Source organism: Ursus arctos, unplaced genomic scaffold, assembly GCF_023065955.2.
Source record: "Ursus arctos isolate Adak ecotype North America unplaced genomic scaffold, UrsArc2.0 scaffold_32, whole genome shotgun sequence".
Taxonomy (NCBI): domain Eukaryota; kingdom Metazoa; phylum Chordata; class Mammalia; order Carnivora; family Ursidae; genus Ursus; species Ursus arctos.
In genome coordinates this window covers 20,982,034-21,000,984 of record NW_026623008.1, presented here as the reverse complement: position 1 = coordinate 21,000,984, position 18,951 = coordinate 20,982,034, and the positions used below count along the sequence as shown (strand labels likewise).

Sequence of the window (18,951 nt, the reverse complement as noted above, 5' to 3'; positions counted from 1 at the left end):
TGTCCCTAGCACGCTGCTCATATCATAGTGGTTTCTCTTGTCCAGATGAGGAAAAAGGGCCCAGAATGACACCTGCTTGAGCTGTCCTGGGAGTCCCGGGCTCCCTCCTGACTCCTGGGCTGGCCTTTGGTAACCTGCCACCACTGGGGGGGGACCCAGAGCCCTGTGCTGGAACTTGAGCACCGGAAGAGGCTCTGATCTGTAACACTGAGTTCCAATCTCCTCTCCCACTTTACAGATTGGGAAACTGAGGCCCAGAGAGGGAAGGACAGTTGCACAGGGTGACACGGGGTGTCAATTCCCTGACTCCTGAGAGGCCAAGTTCTTTCTTCTCTACTGAGCTGTCCTTCTAGGAGCTAATGCTCAGATGAGGGCCCAAGGCGGCTGAGGCCAAAGGGAAAGGGGGGGCTCCTGTCCAAGGCTTCAGAATTCCTGATGAGGGCCTAGGCTCTTAGTAGATGCTTACATTCTAGGTCCCTGAGTCCAGTGATCAACCAACATAGGTAGGTCCACGGATGGAACCATCCCCGTCGCCATCATCATCTTCACCATCTCTATCTCAGCAGCTACACTGACTCAGTGCTTACAAGGGCCTGATGTCTTCTATTGAATTCTACCGTGGCATTTACATAGATGAGGCTTATTTAATTACTTCAACGACCCTATGAAATCGCTACTATTATTATCATCCTTATAGAGGGGAGGGAAGTGAGACTTGGGGAGTATCGTGGGTTGAATAGGTGCCCCCAAAATTCATATCGACCTGGAACCTCTGATGTGAACTTTTCTGGAAATAGGGTCTTTGCAGACGTGATTAAGATGAGGTCATACTAGATCAGGGTGGGCCCTAACTCCACGATGAGTGGTGTCCCTATAAGAGGAAACACAGAGACATGCACAGAGGGAACACGGCCATGGGAAAACAGAGGCGACAATTGGAGAGATGCACTTGCAAGCCCAAGGGATGTCAGTGACTGCCAGCACCCACCGGAAGCGAGGCGAGGAAGGAGTCTTCCCGAGAGCCTTTGCAGGGAGCCTGCCATGCTTGGTTTCACACTTCTGGCTTCCTGAACTGTGAAGGATACATTTCTGTTGTTGTAAGCCACCCAGTTTATGGTCATTTATGACGGCAGCCCTAAGACACGAATACAGAGGGGTGAAGCATCTTGCCAGCCATGGCCTCAAACAGAGAAGCAATCCAGGTTCAAATCACTCCACTCCTCAGTTCTCCCAATAAAAGGATTTTTTTTTCCCATCAGGAATATAGATTGTGAGCACTGAAAGGAAAGGAGGCAGGTGAGAGTGTTTACTGAGCACTTCCTCTGTGCTAGCTGTGCTGTTAAATGAGTGCCACCAGTGCGCTCGTATCCCACTGAATCTGCACAGGATGTGAGCTTTAGCCCCATTCTACAGGTGAGGAATGTTGAGGCTTGGAGGGGTGGAAGTAACTCACCAAAAGTTCCACAGCTAGGAGTGGCGGGGCTGGGCCTTGGGTCCCTCGGACTCCAGAACCCACTAACCTAACCTCTACCCCATCTTCTTCTCCCTGTATATAAAGCTCAATCCCTTTGTTTCACAAAGGAGGAAGCCGAGGCGCAGCTACAGCAGCGATCACAGAGGCTCTGCCCATGGTGGAGAATAAACAGCTTAAACAAAGCATCTGCCAGCCAGCCTGCTGGGGTCCAGTTGGGGTTCCCTCTATTTGTACACAAAGGGTGGTTGCTCTTCCCACTGGCAAAACAAGCCCGCTGGGCAGCAAGGGCTGCAAATTCCGTCCCTGCCCACCATTTAACAGGAGTGGCAAGTCGCCAGAAATTAATTAGCTGTCTCCGTTTTGGCAAAGGATGAGGAAGAAAAGTGGTTAATTATAACAAGGCGTGTCACGGGAGAAGATTAAAGGCTGGAACATGGAAATAAAGAGCCCTGAGTTGAACATGAGTGAGGGCCGGGGTGGCCAGGTATAAATAAACAGGGCAGATGCCTGTGCCATTCAGCTCAAGAACAACACGCTCATGGAAGCCAGTGAGAAGCTCTTCCCCATCACCCGGGCTCTGCTTCTGGCTTAAGGGTGGCTGGGCCAGGAAATGGGGCAGCCAGACACCACAGACGCCCCAAGAAAGCAGAGTTCCCCAAGTGTAGCATGTCAGCCCACGGTCTCTGGAAATAGGACGTGTCCCTCCTACAAACACCTACTGACCTGCTGCCTGAGTGTCAGAGCCTAGGCTGGGGCTCCAGCTGTGAGCGAAGGCTACTCCCTCCCCCTGCCCCCCCCACACACCTGCTCCTCTGAAGAGAGAGGAGAGATGAGCAATCGAGTGCTTGAAAAAGTATGTGTGGATGGGGGACACATAGGACACTGTGGGAACACGGAGGAGGGGGGGATCTGTTGGCCTGGGGGCGTCAGAAAAGGCCTCTGGGAGGAGAGATTTACTAAGCTGAGAAGCAAAGGGTTACTTTAGAGAGAAGAGAGGCCTGAGGTTCCCACACATCTTCCGTCTTGTCTTGAGGTTGAAGGATTTTTATTATAGATCCCCAGTACTCCATGGAGAGAACCTCATTAACAACGTGTCAACGAGATATCTAGGAAATACTTAGTGATATCTCCTTCGGGTCAGGGATGGAGCTAGGAAATAGCACGGAACACGAACAGGACACGGATCCCACCCTCTAGGAGCAACCAGTGGAAAAGGGAAGGCGAACCCTGGAACGAGCAATTACAACTAGAAAACACTGATTCATGACCATGACCATCTACTTGTGTGCGGCTCCCCTCGTTCTATGCGAGGCACGGACAAAGCCACTTGATTTACATCGCTGTATTTCATCCTCACAACAAACGACTATGGTAAGCACTATCACCGCATCCGGCAGAGGAGGGGACTGAGGCTCAGAGAGGCTTGCCCAAGGTCACACAGCCTATGGGCTCTAGTACCAGGACTCAAGCCCAGATCTGTCTGACTCTGTGATGATTAGTTTTATGCGTCAACCTGGCTGGGCTCCAGTATCCAGTTATTTAATCAAACACCAATCTCAGGGTTGCTGTGAAGATATTTGGCAGATGTGGTTAATATCTGCAATCAGTTGACTTTAAGGAAGTTATCCTTGGTAATGAGGCTCAACCCTAAGAGCAAAACTGAGGCTTCCCAGGGGAAGAAGAAATTCTGCCTTTTGACCTGCAGCATCAGCTGTTGCCCGAGAGTTTCCAACCAGCCAGCCTCGCCAGACCCCACAACTGCATAAGCTGATTCCTTGAAATACATCCTCCTGGTTCTTTTTGTCTAGTAGGACAGACCTGAAAGGACATAGTCTAGGCTAAGGTGCTGGGAGCCATACACTCTCCTCACCAGAAAAGGGGCAAAGACACCAGCCCCCAGGGAAGTGTTGTAGAGATGAGAGTTTCCAAGCAAGGTCCCCTGTATGAAGCCCTGTAATATCACCAAAGCACACGCTCAGTTTTGTCATAGTCAGATTTGATGGATTCTTGATCATTTGGAGTCCTGCCCATCGCCAAGTAAATGTCCCACGGTTCCATGTAAAAATACTGCGGCAAGTTTGTCATTCTTAGTGACCACAGGGTATACGGGGATGATACGGTTTACCTCTCCTGCCCCCAGTCCCCAAGGAACACTCCTTGAGGACAATGGGCAAGGCCGGCCCTGTGCAGAGCACTTCACATCCATTCTCTCCTTTGACCCACACCCACCGTGGGAAGTAGAGACCCATGTATTCCCATTTTGTTTCATCCCAGTTTCAGAAGGAAACTGACCCACGGTCAGAGGTGCTTGTCTAGAAGTACAGAGTGGACGGAACCAGGATCCAAAGTCAGATGTTCCAAAAAATCCACATTTCTCCCCTGTAGGCCTCTGGCCATGCTGGGCCATATCCCTCTGCCTGACACACAAGAGTTTCGCTTTTGTTTTATTTATTAACAATTTATTATTTTAATAACTTTACAACTCAGTCTGCCCTGCTCCACAGCCTCTCCTGATCCCAAGTGCTATAAAAAAGTCATTTTTCACAGTTGGAATCAGACGGTGTCATGAATTCCACCTTCTCGGCCATTGCTTCCCAGTCTCTTTGCACACACGGGCTCTGGGAGTCAGGGGGGCCTCAGTTCACAGGCTGTCACTTACCATTGTGGCCCTGGGGCAAGTGAATTAGCTTCTCTGAGCCTCAGTGTTCTCATCTGTCAAATGGAGAGAAACGTGCTACCAGCCTCAGAGAGTCGGGAGAATTAAATGAGATACTTCGTGGAAGGTGCTCAGCACAGAGCTGGCCACCCTGTCAGCACTCTAGAAAGGTCAGCAGTGCTATTTTTGGTGTGAAGTCCTGTGGAGTCAATATGCCATGCTTTGCTGGCATGACAGGGCCTGAGCAGGTGAAGGGAGTGTCTTAGGGCTACTTGCCCCTCCCGCAGGACAGCCCTCTGGCCACAGGCTGGGCTCCACTTCCCACTAGATGGGGGGGCATTTCCTAGCACTTCAGGACCATGAGTTTTTGTAACCAAGGGAGACAGATTATCTCCATCTGTCCTGCAGGGGCATGTGGGCTGGCCGGGAGAAGTGGTTTTTCTCCCTTGGCTTAATCCTGTCCCAGATTCCCGAATGCTGGGAAATCAGCCAGAAGGCATCATTATCACCAACAACTTCCTGTTCCCGGTCAGGCCCTGAGCTAGGGCCGTACATCACCTCCCTTCCCCTTCCCCTTCTCCGTTCCCCCTAAAACACTTCCTCTCAGAGGCACGCCTCTGCTGGGTTGTCTCCTCCTCCCTGACCTCACCATATACAACTACAGCCCCACCACTCTCTCTCCCCCACTCCTCTTTTAGTTGACCTCATGGTCAACTATAGCCTTGGCCTTACATCTGCTCGTTTACCGTCTATATTTCCCCCCACTAGAATGTCGGCTTCGTGAGGGCAAGGACTGTGTCTTGATCACTGTGACATGCCCAGCCCCCAGAACCGTGCCCGGTATTAGGAGGGGCTGCTGAGTGTATGTTTGCCACAACCCTGCGACGTAGGTGATTTTCTATCACCTACATCTTACAGATGAGAAAACAGAGGCCAGCGAGAAGCAGACCTGGGTTTGAACCCCGATCTCTCTGCATCTGAAGGATGCGGCTGCCTTGCCAGGTGCTGGCTTCGCCCCGGGAACCTTGGACTTCTCGGAGCCTGTGAGACATCAGTGGCCCCCAGGCTGGGTTGCCCTGTACAGGAACCCACTTCCCATACTCCTGGGTAGGGCTATCTCTAGCTACCCTCTGACTCTCCCTTAGCCCAGGTAACCCCAGGAGTGAAAGAGATGCAAGGGGGAACAAAGGGTTAGGAAGGCAAGGTCCAGTCCTGTCTTGGCCACTAACTCAAGAGACACTGAACCTCTCCAAACCTCGGTTCCCTCATTTTTCAGTCAGAGGGGCTGAACTTGACATACAGGCAGAAGACTGGGCAATGGCTAAGAGTGTGGGCTCTGAGATCAGAATGACCCGATTTCAATCTGACTCCGGGACTTGGAGCATGTAACAGAACTTCTCTGTGCCTCAAGTCTCCTCACCTATAAACGCGGGCAACAAACTCAGCCCATAAGGGTCTGTGAGGATGAAATGGGATGATATCTAGATCTCTCTAAGCAGACTGCCTGGCACAAAATAAGTGTTCAGTAAAGAGAATCATCATCCACGGTTCAAAACTCTATGCCTTGGTGAAAAGGTCACCTCGGCAGGGGAGAGGAGTGAGGCCATTTCCGCCTCTCCGTGTGTTGTGTTCATTGGACAGGGCTTTTTGACCTCACAAGACTTTGAAGTTGGAGTTCTTTCAATTTATCAAGACTCAGAAAGCTACAGAAGACAAGAGTCTTCCTGTACACACGCCCCCCGGCCAGAGACAAAGCTGTTGATTTCTGCAGCTGCACTGGGAGCTATAAATCAATAGAACCCAACCCAGACACCCCATCCCACCCCATATCCCCCAGCTGGTAATAGGGCCGCCGCAGCCTGCATGATGGTAAATTGCTAATTTAAGCCAGGCTTTCTGCTCAAGCCCACGATTACCCCTCTTCCTGTGCATGTTATGATGTTCTGGGTAGCCAATTGGATTTAGAGGTCCCAGGACTCTGAGGTTAATGAAATCATGCCTTGCCCTTTGCATAGCCTCCAGACAGGCACCATCTGCCAGGAAGGGGAAAAGGGGAATCTGAGATCACAGCATCTCTGAATCTCGGTGTGGGGAGAGGAGCCTACAATTATGTTTATCTTTTCTCCACGCAAATCTTCAGTGCCATGCCTCCATCCAGTGGTTTTCCAGTGTCCTCTTGCATACCTTCAGAGATGGGAAGCTCCCTACATTACACAGCAGCCCATACCTATTGGGAAAGCTATTTTTTTTTTTAAGATTTATTTATTTATTTTAGAGAGAGAGAGAGAGAGCATGTGCAAGAGCACGGGGGTTGGGGAAGGGCAGAGGGAGAGGGAAAGAAATTTAAGCAGACTCCGTGCTGAGCACAGAGCCCGACGAGGGGCCTGATGTCACAACCCTGAGATCACGACCTGAACTGAAACCAAGTCAGATGCCCAACTGACTGCACCACCCATGCACCCCTGGAGAGCTTTGACTGTTAGAAATTTCCTTGTAGAAATAATAAGAGGTGTGCACAAATATAAGTATTCAAGAATGTTCACAGATGCATTGTTTAGATTGGCATAATATTGGAAATAACATAAGTCCCCCCCAATAGGACACATTCATACAATGCAGCCATCAAAAAATCATGTTTTCAAAGAATGTTTGATAACATGACAACACACTCATGATATAATATCAAGTGAAAAGCAGCTTACAAAGTATTATATATAACATGATCACTATTCTAATATTGTGATCCTGATATCATTAAAACACACACACACAGAGGCAAAAAGAGAGAGATGGGAAAGAAATACAACAAAATGACAAAGCTTTTTTCTTTGTAGTGAGATTATGGGTAATGTATGTCTCTACTTAAACTTCTCCATATTTTCTGAAATAACTGTGTTACCTTTACAGCAAAAGAAAATGTCTAATATTGAGCTAATAAAACTTCCCTATACAATCTACCCAATAATTCCAGTTCCTCTGGGGCTCAATAAATACTGATCGATGGGGCGCCTGGGTGGCTCAGTTGGTTAAGCATTTGCCTTCGGCTCTCGTCATGATCCCAGGGACCTGGAATCGAGCCCCGTCTGGTGTTGGGCTCCCTGATCAGCAGGGAGTCTATTTGTCCCTCTCCTTCTGCTCTCCCCCCCCCCACCCCCACTGGCCCCACCTCATGCTCTCTCAAATAAATAAAATCTTTTAAAAAAATAAAATAAAATAAAAATAAACTAATCAAAAGAATGAGAAGTAAGCCTTTGAAACAGACATGATGGAAAATGTTTACCGAGGTAAGCCTCGGTGGCTCAGTCAGTTAAGTGTGTGCCTTCAGCTCAGGTCATGATCCTGGGGTCCTGGGATCAAGTCCTGCATTGGGCTCCCTGCTTGGCGAGGAGTCTGCTTCTCCCTCTACCCCTCCCCACTGTTTGTGCTCACTCTCTCTCTGTGCCAAATAAATAAATAAAATCTTAAAAAAAAAAAAAAGAAAGAAAATATTTACTGAAAACTTGCCAAATGCCTGCTTCTGTGCTGAAGTCCTTCATATCATGCCTCATAAACTTCTCAAAACCACCCGGTGAAGCTCTAATGCTACTCCCATTTCACAGATGAGAAAACTGGGGCTCACCCAGGCTTAGTTGGTTAACTAAGTGTATGGCCAAGCTCGCTCTCTCAGTAAACAGCACAGCTGGGCCCCGATCCCAGGTCAGTCTGGCTCTGACATCTCGGCTGTCAACCGCTGTCAGCCACGCAGAGGCCTCGGAGGGTTGCAGACAGCAATCTGCCTGCTCCTCCCTTCCTCTAACAAGGACGTCATTAACTCTCACTCCGTGTGTCTCATGGACAACAGTGCCAGAGTGAACATGGAGTAGGTTTGCAGTCAGAAAGACCTGAGTTTGCAGCTTTTGGACTGTGAGAGCCGGCTGCTCCCTGAGCCTTCCCGTCCTCATCTATCAATAAAAAACTACAGCCCCATTGCAGGGCCGTTGTGAGGCATGGAGAAGCCTCTGGCACACGGTGGAGGCTCAGGAGAGGCTTCTTGGTGCCCTTGGTGACTCTGGGATCACCCCACACACTCTCTGGGGAGTGGGGCAGGCAAGGGGGCAAGGCCAGGAGATACCATAGGGACACCAGCCGGGGCTTGCTTGTTCTCCCTGCTCAGCCTCCCCAGGGCGGGGGACAGGGGGATCATATGGCCCAGCCTCCTGCCTCTGGAAGGTCTGAAGGCACTCCGTTGTATGTATGTATTTATTTATTTTAAAAAGGACATTGGTTTTTTTGTTTTTAGAGAGGGAGGGGGAGAGAGGCAGAGGGAGAGGGAGACAGAAAGAATCCACGCCCAGCACGGAGCCCAACACAGGGCTCCATTTCACAACCCTGAGATTGTGACCTGAGCCAAAATCAAGAGTTGGACGTTTAACCAACTAAGCCACCCAGGCACCCCAGCACTCCATTTTAGAAAGGGGACAACTGAGGCCAGGGTTCCGGTGACCCATCCAAAGTAGCGCAGCTCTCTCCCATCGCCCTGAGCTAGCCTCTCGGTTTCCCCGCATCGAGGCCCCCTCCGTCCCACCCCGTGCCCACCCACACCCAATTCATCCCCTTGAACACCATTCCGCACAGATCGCTTTGAAGTCCTCTTCCCCATGGCCCGTGGCTCAAAGCTCCCTCGTTTCCCAGTACGGTCACCTTACTGTGGGACCCGAGAACCCGCCCGGCCTCGGCTCCCACTGCCCAGATCTGCCACTCCTGCCTCAGTGCAACCTCTGGCCCCTGACATGACCATGCTGGCCTGTCTCGGGCCTCTCCTCCGCCTCACTCCTCCTCCCCGCCAGAGCGGTCCAGCCAAAGCTCCGCACACAGCCGGCATTCCTGACAACCACACCAGGCTGAGGAGGACACCTACTTGCGAGGCGAGTTCTGCTTTTGTCCCTGCACACTTTCCACCTCCACAGCCACCCGGGGCCCCTGACACGCACTCAGCTCTGCCCCTGGTGAAATTCCCTGTCCTCTGCAGCTCTCCGAGATCCTGGGAACCTCTTTTTGCTCATGCTGTTCCCTCTGCCGGGAATGTTCCGCCCGTCTCCAAGTAGCCAACTGTTCCTGCCACTTCACGACAACGCAGCACAATCAGGCGGGACCCCCTCTGGCTGGGTCAGGGGCTGGCCCTGGACTCCCACAACTCCAGGAAGCTGGAGGACCTGGCTGTGTGAGAAGCCAGAGGCCGTGCCGAAGCTTCAACTGAGGGTCTGGGCCATGGGAGCTGAGACTGGACCGGCCTGGCAGGGGTCGGCATCAGCAAACGCTTGTTGAATAAGCAGATGTGCAGACGATGCAGGAAAAAGGCCAGGGCCAAAGATGGAACACGGAAACCATGATGCCCCAGAGCCACGCCTGCCACTTGGAGCAGCAGGGGTGTTAGTTAATCATAGCACCTGGCATGCACTGAGGGCCTACTATGTGCTGGGTGCTGTGCTGCAGCCTTTACACACATGAGCTCATCTAATCCTCCCCCAAATCTACCCTGATCACCCCAATTCTACAGATGCAGAAATGAGGCTCGGGGAGGGCAAGCAGTTTGCTCAAAGCCACACCACTAGGACACGGTCGAGCTGAGGTTAAAACCTGGAGCCTCATTGGGATCTCACGTGGCCTGGGGGCCCTGGGTTCACGGACTCCAACCCAGATTAGAGAGGCGAGGGAGACAAGAAGGCAATGGGCTCATTCTGGGCCTCCAAAAAAACAAGGTGGGGACTCAGAGCTTCCAATCCTGCCAAGCTGACCCCTAAGCACCTGCCCCAGCAACCCCTGGCACCTCGGCAGTAGAGAGAGGGGACAGCCAGAACTCCTCATTCACCTGTCGTGACCCCGCCCCAGTCCAGGCTGCCCGGGCCAAACTCCCTTCCCCACTCTGTGCTGCAGGCACTTGGGATGAGAGGGGAACATGCTGCTTTACCAACGTGGTCTTGTCATCTTCAGGACAAAGATGTTTCTGAGTCAGGTGCTATGACCCACACTTTATAAATGAAGAAACTGAGGTGCAGGGTGGCAATCCAACTCACTAAAGATCTTAGGAGGTGGCAGAGCCCACACCTGATCAGAGGAAAACTCAGAAGAGAGAGAAGCCAAGGGAGAGACCAAGGGCCAGAGAAGCGCAGGGCGTGGAACAGTCGTGAAGAGGCAGGCCGAGGTTGGTTATATGCAGGGGGCAGAATGCGAGACGGAGGGGTGGTCAGAGACACAGCAGGGTATGAGCCTGCTGAAACCAGGACGGGAGGGAGGCAGGGAGACAGGGCAGGCTAGGGAACAGACAGGAGGCCATGTGGAAAAGCATGGACTCCATTCTCCCGCCTGGATTCTGGGGCAGGCAAACCAGGAAGTCCCGGGCCATGCAGAGAGAAGATATACGGGGTCACCTGTCAGAGATGGGGGTCTGCTAAGCCCTTCACACTCTGCCCTACCCAGTGGGCCACCAATGGAACTCTGAAATGCCGGCCCCTCAGGGCACTTACCACCCAGAAAGAGGGGCTGTCAGGCATCTGCTCTGAGGACCCACAGGGTCAGCACACCGGCTGAACTCACACCGTGGGACTTAATGGTGATGCTCTGCCTGGGGACGAGATGTCCCCAAAAATCCTGCTCGTACTTCACAGAAGCCTCGGGAACCACAGGCTGTTTGTTAAAAGGACAATTCCCAGAGGCCCCTCTCATGCATCCAGATGGATGAGTGGGCTTCTCAAGTGGGTCCATGAAGTAGGGAGAGGGCCAGAGTGTGGGGGAGGCGGGAATGGAGGGTGCTTCATGATGTGGGATTCTGAGGTTTTTTCTCAGCTCCTCATCCAGGTCAGGCTTCTCGTCAGAGGCTCTTCCTTCAGCTTACTTAGCTACCTACCCACTCCTCATCCTTCAGTTCCTCAGAGGGCCTCTCTGAACTCCCTGACCAGGTGAGACCCCCCACACACACGTCGTGGGCTCCCAAAGTGCCCATCTACTCTTCCATCGCCCTCAGCACAAATACAAGTTTGTTAGATGACTAGCTGATGACCGTCATTTCTCCCACCGTGAGGGCAGAGACCGTCTATTTTTTTCCTTAACACTGTATCTCAGCATCTAGCCCAGTGTATCCATAGAATTTTCTTGAATGAGTTAATTCTTTCCATTCCTTCACAGAGAGCCAATCCTTTTTCTCAGAGGGGGTAAATGGCTCAGCCTACAACGCTATTAATCCTCACCACAGCCCCAGACACGTTGTTGCTATTCCCACCTTACAGGGGAAGAAATGAGCTTCAGAGAGGTAAAGCTAACCCAAACACACAGCAAGTAAGTGGCTTTGAACTCAGGACTTGAACTTAGATATGTCTGGCTTCAGAGCCCCACCTCTGCCACTACATACCACCCCGCTTTCCCACCCCAAGGGTTTCTCTGGATCTTCTTCCCTTGGAAACCTGCCCCCGCCCCCAACTGCGGGAGCTCAGGACTGACAGGCAGAATTCATTCCTTCAACCATTCATTCTTTCATTCAGCCAATCAACTGACTTACTTACTGGCTGTGCCAAGCCCTGCACAGGGTGCCAGGAAACCAGAGAGGTCAGGGGCTTCTCTCCATCCTGGGCTCCCCTCTTTCCACTGCTCTTGGGACTTTGCCAGCAGAAGCAGGGTACCAGGCAGCTGCCCTATCCTTAGTGTCACTGTCAGTGGGGAGGAATTAAGTGCCAGCCCCATCATTACCCCTCCCCCCAGGATAGCAGCCTAAAATACTTGGGCCAAATAATGTGTAGGTTCACAATCCTTCTGTCTCCATTGTTCTCTGATGATCTAAGACACAAGGAAGGACAGAATTCTACCCCCTCCTTCCATGGATTTCTTTGACTGTCCCCTACCCCAGGCAGCTCTGGAAAAAGTTCTAGACTTGGAGTCACTAGACCAGGGTTTTAGCTTCAGATCTGGAACTAGCTGTGGGACCTTTGGAGAATAAGTCACCCTGCCTCTCTCTGAACCACAGATTCCATATCTGCAAAATGGAGGCGATCATATTGAGGATTCTAACGCCTATCCCTCAGGCTTATAGGTGAGGATTAAATCATTCAGACCCAGAGAGACAGTTTTCACATACATGATTGGTCCAGGAAATGTCTTAGCAACATGGGGGCCTATGGGGGCCAGCTATGCTGCTTGCAAGATGCATCTGACAATGGGATTTGTGAAAGGTTGGCTGGGAGCAGCCCTAGCAAGCAGAGGCCAGAGCATTCCCCAAGTGGACCCTCAGAAGTGAGGAGCCTTCCCCTGGCTCACTGGGAGTGGGGGAGCTGTGCTCATCAGCCCAACAGCCAGAGTCCCTGGAGAAGAGGCTGGGAATGGGACTGAACACACTCTTCAGCACCTAGAGCTCCCCAGAGAGGGTACGTGTACAGAATCTGGAACTCAGAACCTTAGCTATCCTCTAGCCCACCTTAGGACAAGGGCCACTTTCACCCTCCCTCTTTTAAAAGGCACTAGATCCTAAGGGATCTGGAAAATTCCTCCTCTTTATCACACAGACAGCTTCCATTTACTGGATCCAGGCACCAGGCCAGCTGCATTTTATATGTTTGCTCACTGACACTTCACAAAACCCCTGTTGAAGAAGGCTCTATTATTACTCCATTCTATAGATGAAGAAACTGAGGCTCAAAGATAAGTGATGTACCCAAGTCACAGAGCCAGTTCATGGCAGGGCTGGAATTCATACTCAGGTTGGCCCCACTCTAAAGCCTGTATTACCTCCAAAGACAAAGTGGGGAGAACCACTGACGAAACGCACAGCAAAGATCAATCCTGCCTGTGCTTGGGGGAATTTTCCCACGGTAGCTGGTAATGAGTCACTGAAAGCACAGGAAATTGTGCCCTCCACTCTTCCTGGGGGAGCAAAGATGCCAGAGCTCCCTCAACACCCACACACCCATGCAGTGCTCCAATGCACAACACTCTGTCCTGCAGAGATCCCAGACTCTGGAATTCAGACTCCCACCTGCGGAGACTGGGTCTCTACTCTTCAGACAGGGAAACTGAGACAGATGGGGCAGATGGTGGGACAGGGGGACTGGGGTGCTTACGGTGATGGGCATCAATGTCTGGGTTGAGACCACAGTTCATAACTGAGTCTGACCTCTGAGTCCACAATCTGCCCTCTGCTCTGCTGGGTGGCACCACAGCCCAGAGAGGTTTAGGGCTGTGCCCTCGGTCAACCAGCATGGACGACCATTTCCAACTATCAGTAAATACAAGGGCATCTTTGTTGTTATAAGGATAGGAGTTTCCCTTCGATCCTTTTTGCCCATGTCTGAGCTGGCAGAACTGGGTCAGGAGGTTGTTTCCAGGCAAGCGGATGGTGTTTTAGATTCTCTGAGAAAGTCCCAGCACTCTACATAGATACCAGGAAGAGAATTTCGCTTCCTGAGGTGAAAGCACAAACTCCACTCCCGCCCAAACAAACCAGTGCTGACTCTAGCAGAAAGAAAAGCCTGTTAGAGAAGAGGAGAGAGTGAGACGGGGCATTTGCGAGGGGCTGAGACTTCGCTGATTCACATCCAGAGCTAGAGACCAGATGGCCTCGGAGGAGGGAAGCAGATGACTGACTGGCTGGCCACAGCCCTTGCCCACTGTACCCAGGAGCCACGGGCTCCCCCTCAGCAACCGCACACACAGGTGCACAAACACGGGGCTCCATGCTCTCCTCCCCCGCAACTGCCAGGGAGTTGACAAGAAACAACACAGTCACATAGTCACAGTCTCATACGGGGAGAATCACGAACTGACAGCGCGGGACAGGCACACACCAACACAGGAACCCCCTAGAGATGGTCATCAAATGGGACTTGGTCAATGTCCCCACAGCATGGTGCAGACACCCAAACACTCCCACGTCCCCACACCCCCACGGAGAGCCGGCTCCCCAGAAGCCCGCTCCCAGGAGGCTTTAGGAGGTCCAAACACTCAATACATTTGTACTGTCACCAACACAGAATCATCCACTTGCAAACTGTGACAGACACACTAACTGTCGTCAAACTATCCCACAGAGCCTCACGCAGAAGCAAGGGGATGCGAATAAACGATCCAATGTTATTTAGTCACACACACACACACACTCTCTCTCTCTCTCTCTCTCTCTCTCTCTCCACACTCTCCACCGTCCTTCCCTCCGTGGAAGTGGTCTCCTCGCTGGGCCCCGGGCTCCCCCTGCAGGAAGTGCGGAGGCGCGGAGAGCCCCGGGTCCGAGGTCAGGGTGCCGGGTCCGCGGTCCCCACCCTCGCCCCGGGTGAGGAGGGGGGCCAGGCCGCAGCGGACTCACCGGACGATGCCGAACATGACGAGCACGTTGCCCAGCAGCCCCACGGCGCACACGGCGGAGTAGAGAGCGGTGATGGCGATGGCCAGGGCGAGGGACGAGGCGCTCCGGGCGGCCGGCGGCCCCGACGCATTGGCGCCCGCGCTGGGGAAGGCGCTGGGGAAGGCGTCCGAAGCATTGGCGAGGAGCGGGGGCTGCAGCTCGGCGTCGGCGGAGGGGGCCGGCTCCATGGCGGCCGGGCGGCGGGCGCCGCGTCCCTCCCCGCCGTGCGCCCTGGGCGCAGAAACCCGGTGCGAGGGACGCGCGAAGGCCGAGGCTGCAGCCCCGACGCCACGGGCAACAGCGCCCCGGCCGCCCGCCCGGCCCTGCGCCGCCCTCCGCGCGCCCGGCCGCCCGCCCCGCCTGCCCCCCGGCGCCCGCCCGCTCTCCTCGCCCCGAGCGCTCTGAGCCCGAGCCGCTGCGGGCTCCTCGGACGCGCCCGCCGCGCGCACCACGTGGCCCGGAGGCGGCCGCCAGTCTGCGCCCGCGACCGGGGGCGGGCGCTGCACCACCGGCTTGGAGCGGGGCCAGGGAGGCTTCCCACTCCTCCCTGGGGATACTCCACGGGCTTGGGGGCACCCCAACCCCGGCCGGGGGTCACCTCCTCACCCTTTGCCGCTTTGGAATCAGAAGGACCTGGATGTGAATCCCACGTTTCGCCCCTACTCTATTGAACAGAATGACCTTGAGCAAGTCATTTAAGCTCTCTCAACCTCATTTTCCTCAACTGTTAAAATGGGGATCCTCGCAACACCTCACTCAGAGGGTTGTTGTGGAGATTCAGATGACCCAAGTAAAGAACTCAGCTCGGTGCCAGTCACACAGTAGGTGCTCCCTAAATAACATTATTAGCCGCTTATTTTCTTGCACCCTATTCATTTGCTTAACAGATATTTTTGGGTGCTGAATATACGAGCCAGATACTATTGGGGATCCATCCATTAGTGCATAAACCCAGATGCGGAGCCTGCCTCCTGGGATTTATAGCCCAGTGGCAAATGAATCCTAAAATCACGCTACTGAAGACAAAGTGAAGGAGAGCAAGGCAAGGCATTCCTGTGGCAGGGACAGCAAAACCCAGAGGTCAGCATGTGAAGTTTGGGGAGGAACTAACTTAGTGAAGAAACAAGTAAAGGGCATTCCAGACAAAAGAACCACATGTGCAAAGTCCCTGTGGTCATAGGAACTAAAAGGAGGTCAGGAAAAGGAGAAAGCAGGGAGCAAGTGTGGGGAGAATGAGATGATGGAGTAGGCAGGGTCTCAAAGATTACCTTAAGGATTACTCCCGCATAGGAGCGCAGGGAAGGGGGTGGGGGCACTTCCCACACCCTTGCCCTAACCTGACCAGCCCAGACCCAGAGCCACCCTCCTTTTGGGGGCTCCTATCCTTCCCAGAACATTCTCTCTACCAACGATTACTTTGTTCCAGGCACTGTGATATGCACTTTACTCATGCATCAACACTTTGGAGTAGATTCTATTATTAGTGTGCCCATTTTTCAGATGAGAAGACTAGGCTAGGTACTGTTTTATCCCCTATGATAATTATTTCTATCTGAGCTTGTTTCCTCCTTGGGAAGACCAGACCTGATCTATCCCCCTACACCCAGTAGAGGGCTGGGGTCACAGTGGGTGCTCAGGAAATACTGATTAAATGAATAAAAGTCCCAAAGGAGAATGGAATGGGACAACATTGGGGTTCCCAAGCTCTAGACTCTGGGGAGATGCTCTTGGCCCTGTGAGTGGCTGGGCAAGGGCCCTTCACTCATATCACTCTCCAGCTTCGGTCATCCATCTATGTGCAAGGCTCTTACCCTTTCCCAGAAAGAATAAAGCCAGAATTCCCAAGTTCACCCTCCTCTTCATTCTCTTTGCCTCTCTCAGCTGCTGTCCAAGCCCCTCTACCAGCTCCAGCAGACTCTCACCACAAGGCTTTCCCACTCAACCATCTAAGGACTCAGCAGATAGGTCAGTTTTTTAAAGGTTACTTAATTTTTTTTAAGTAAACTCTACACCCAACATGGGGCTTGAACTCACGACCCCAAGATCAAGAGTCACATGCTTGGGATGCCTGGGTGGCTCAGTCACTTAAGCGTCTGCCTTTGGCTCAGGTGGTGATCCCAGTGTCCTGAGATTGAGTCCCGCATCTGGCTCCCCGCTCAGTGGGGAGCCTGTTTCTCTCCCTCTGCCGGCCACTCCCCCTGCTTCTGCTCACTCTCTCTCTCTGACAAATTGATAAAATCTTTTTTAAAAAATTGTTTTTAAAGAGTCGCATGCTCCACCAACTGAACCAGCCAGGTGCCCCCAGATAGGCAATTTTTGCTCTGTGGTCACAAGGGCTGCCAAAACTCTCCTTCATCCCAAAGGGCCTGGTACTCTGGTTCCAAGAGGGAGAAACTGAGACGAAAAGGAGGAGGGCTACTTCTTAGAGTTGTGTCCCCCTCTCTACCACTCCAACAAGCCAAATTTTTTCCTACCTCAGGAGTTCTGCACACTCTATTTCTTCTACTTGGAAGGCTCAGACAATTTTCCAAGCTAAATGCTATCCATCCTTCAAGTTTCAGCTTAGATATCACTTCCTCCACGAAACCTTCACTGACTGACCCCCCCCCCACGCCGCCAACTACAGTAGGTGCCCCTGATATTTGTTCTCATGGCATCATGTACCTCTTCTTTACAGAATTTCCACATATTTTTTTGTGTAATCATTGGATTTTTGTGTATGACCTTTACAACAGGTCTTATGCATTTCTGTACCCCTACCTTAGTATAGTCCCTGGTGCTCAATGAGTAACTGAATAGGAAGCTCCAGTCCAACTTTGGTGAGCTCCCATTTTGACGAGGAAGACAGATATTGCTTAACATAGGACCCAGGAATCCTTTTAAGCAACTACCACCCTTTGCATAAATTCTGCAACCACATCTTATTTGGACCTGAAATACTAGTTGCCAGCTCCACCCCTCCATCCCTTGGCTTTTGGCTATCACCAAGTAAGTCTACCCAACTCCTTAGCAGTGCACTCGGGGCCCTCCCAAGTCTGGTCCCAACCAGGGCATAGTGCTTCCCTCTTCAGACTCCCTCCCTAACCCCCCGCCAATGGTGTGCTCCAGCTATACTGGGCTGAAGGGAGTTTTTAAAAATTGCATACCACAATGTTTTTTTAGTTCCTCCCCGGTGCAGAAATGCTATGATGGAAAGCCACAGCTATGGTGGAGGCAAAAGACAGAAAAAGAGTCCCCTTGGGGTGCCTGGGTGGTACAGTGGGTTGACTGTCCAACTCTGGGTTTTGGTTCAGGTCATGATCTCAGGGTCCTGGGACTGAGCCCCGTGTTGGGCTCTGTGCTCAGCGGGGAGTCTGCTTGGGATTCTCTCTTTCTCTCTGCCTCTGCCCCTCCCCTGCTCCCGCTCCTGCTTGCTCTCTCTCTCAAATAAATAAATAAATCTTAAAAAAAAAAAAAAGAGTTCCCTTAACCTCTCTGAGCCTTACTTTTCTCATCTATAAAGCAGAGGTACAGGATTGGGGTGAGGGTTTGGAAAAACAGCAGGTGCTCTGCCAACCAAGAAAGGCTACATGAGCCTGAGTTAGCATGTGCGGCTGAGTTCTCACCAGAACCCAAGCATGCTGACACCCTGATCTCGAACTTCCAGCCTCCAGAAATGTGAGAAATAAATTCCTGTTGTTTATAAGCCACTCTGTCTAGGGTGCTTTGTCAGGGCAGCCCAAACTGACTAAGGCACATGCCAGGTCCACATGAATCGCCCTCACTGAGGACACTGAAAGAATGCGTGGAAACTTCAAGGGCATCTAAAGAGGTGTCCCCGATGGCCTCCCAAAGTGAATAGTTTGAAGAGATCAACTCTTCCTTGAATGTGAGCTTTCTAGTCTATCTATCTTTAACCAGCAGTCTCATTTCCGTGGTCAGAACTCATAAATAATCCTATTGGCTACCATTTCTAGATGCCAAGCACTAGGCCAAGTGCTTTGAGGAGCATCTCATTTAGTCTTTCAGAGCCTTCTAGGTGTGAGGTCCTACCATTAGTATTCCATTTTCCAGAGACTAGGTTAGCTGCCCAAGCCAGAGCTGGGATACCAAGCCAAGTCTGTGTGACTCCAAAAGCCAGTCCCCTGACTACCACCCCTACGCTGCCTCTCAGAGCGAAAACTCAGAAGTCACCCCCCAAAACATAAGAACCCATCAGTCCTGTCTCTGCTTAGCAGAAGTTCCCCACTGTGGAGGGTGATGAGTCACTTGGAGCTTGGGTGATTCTTGAATCCGATCCTGCTCTTGGAGCAGAATAGACACAGCCCTCCATGCCTGGGTCACCAAAGGGTTTGGCTCTGCTTGGGGCTTGTCCCCATCCTTGACTTCAAGGGAAGAAAAACCAAAAAAACAAAAATGGATGGGAAATCCTAGGCCAATCTAGGGCATCAGCAGGCGTCAGCAGTAGAGAAACAGAAATCA

General features: G+C 52.1%; 1 protein-coding gene across 1 annotated transcript in view; it reads right to left on the bottom strand.

Annotated features, from left to right (window-relative positions):
- Nucleotides 1–14,678, bottom strand: part of OPRD1 (opioid receptor delta 1) — a 31,776-nt gene extending 17,098 nt beyond the window's left edge. The window contains exon 1 of the mRNA XM_026516874.2: nucleotides 14,452–14,678. Coding sequence (XP_026372659.2) covers nucleotides 14,452–14,678 — 227 coding nt within the window. The remainder of the gene's footprint in view (nucleotides 1–14,451) is intronic.
- Between the last annotated feature and the right edge of the window lie 4,273 nt (nucleotides 14,679–18,951).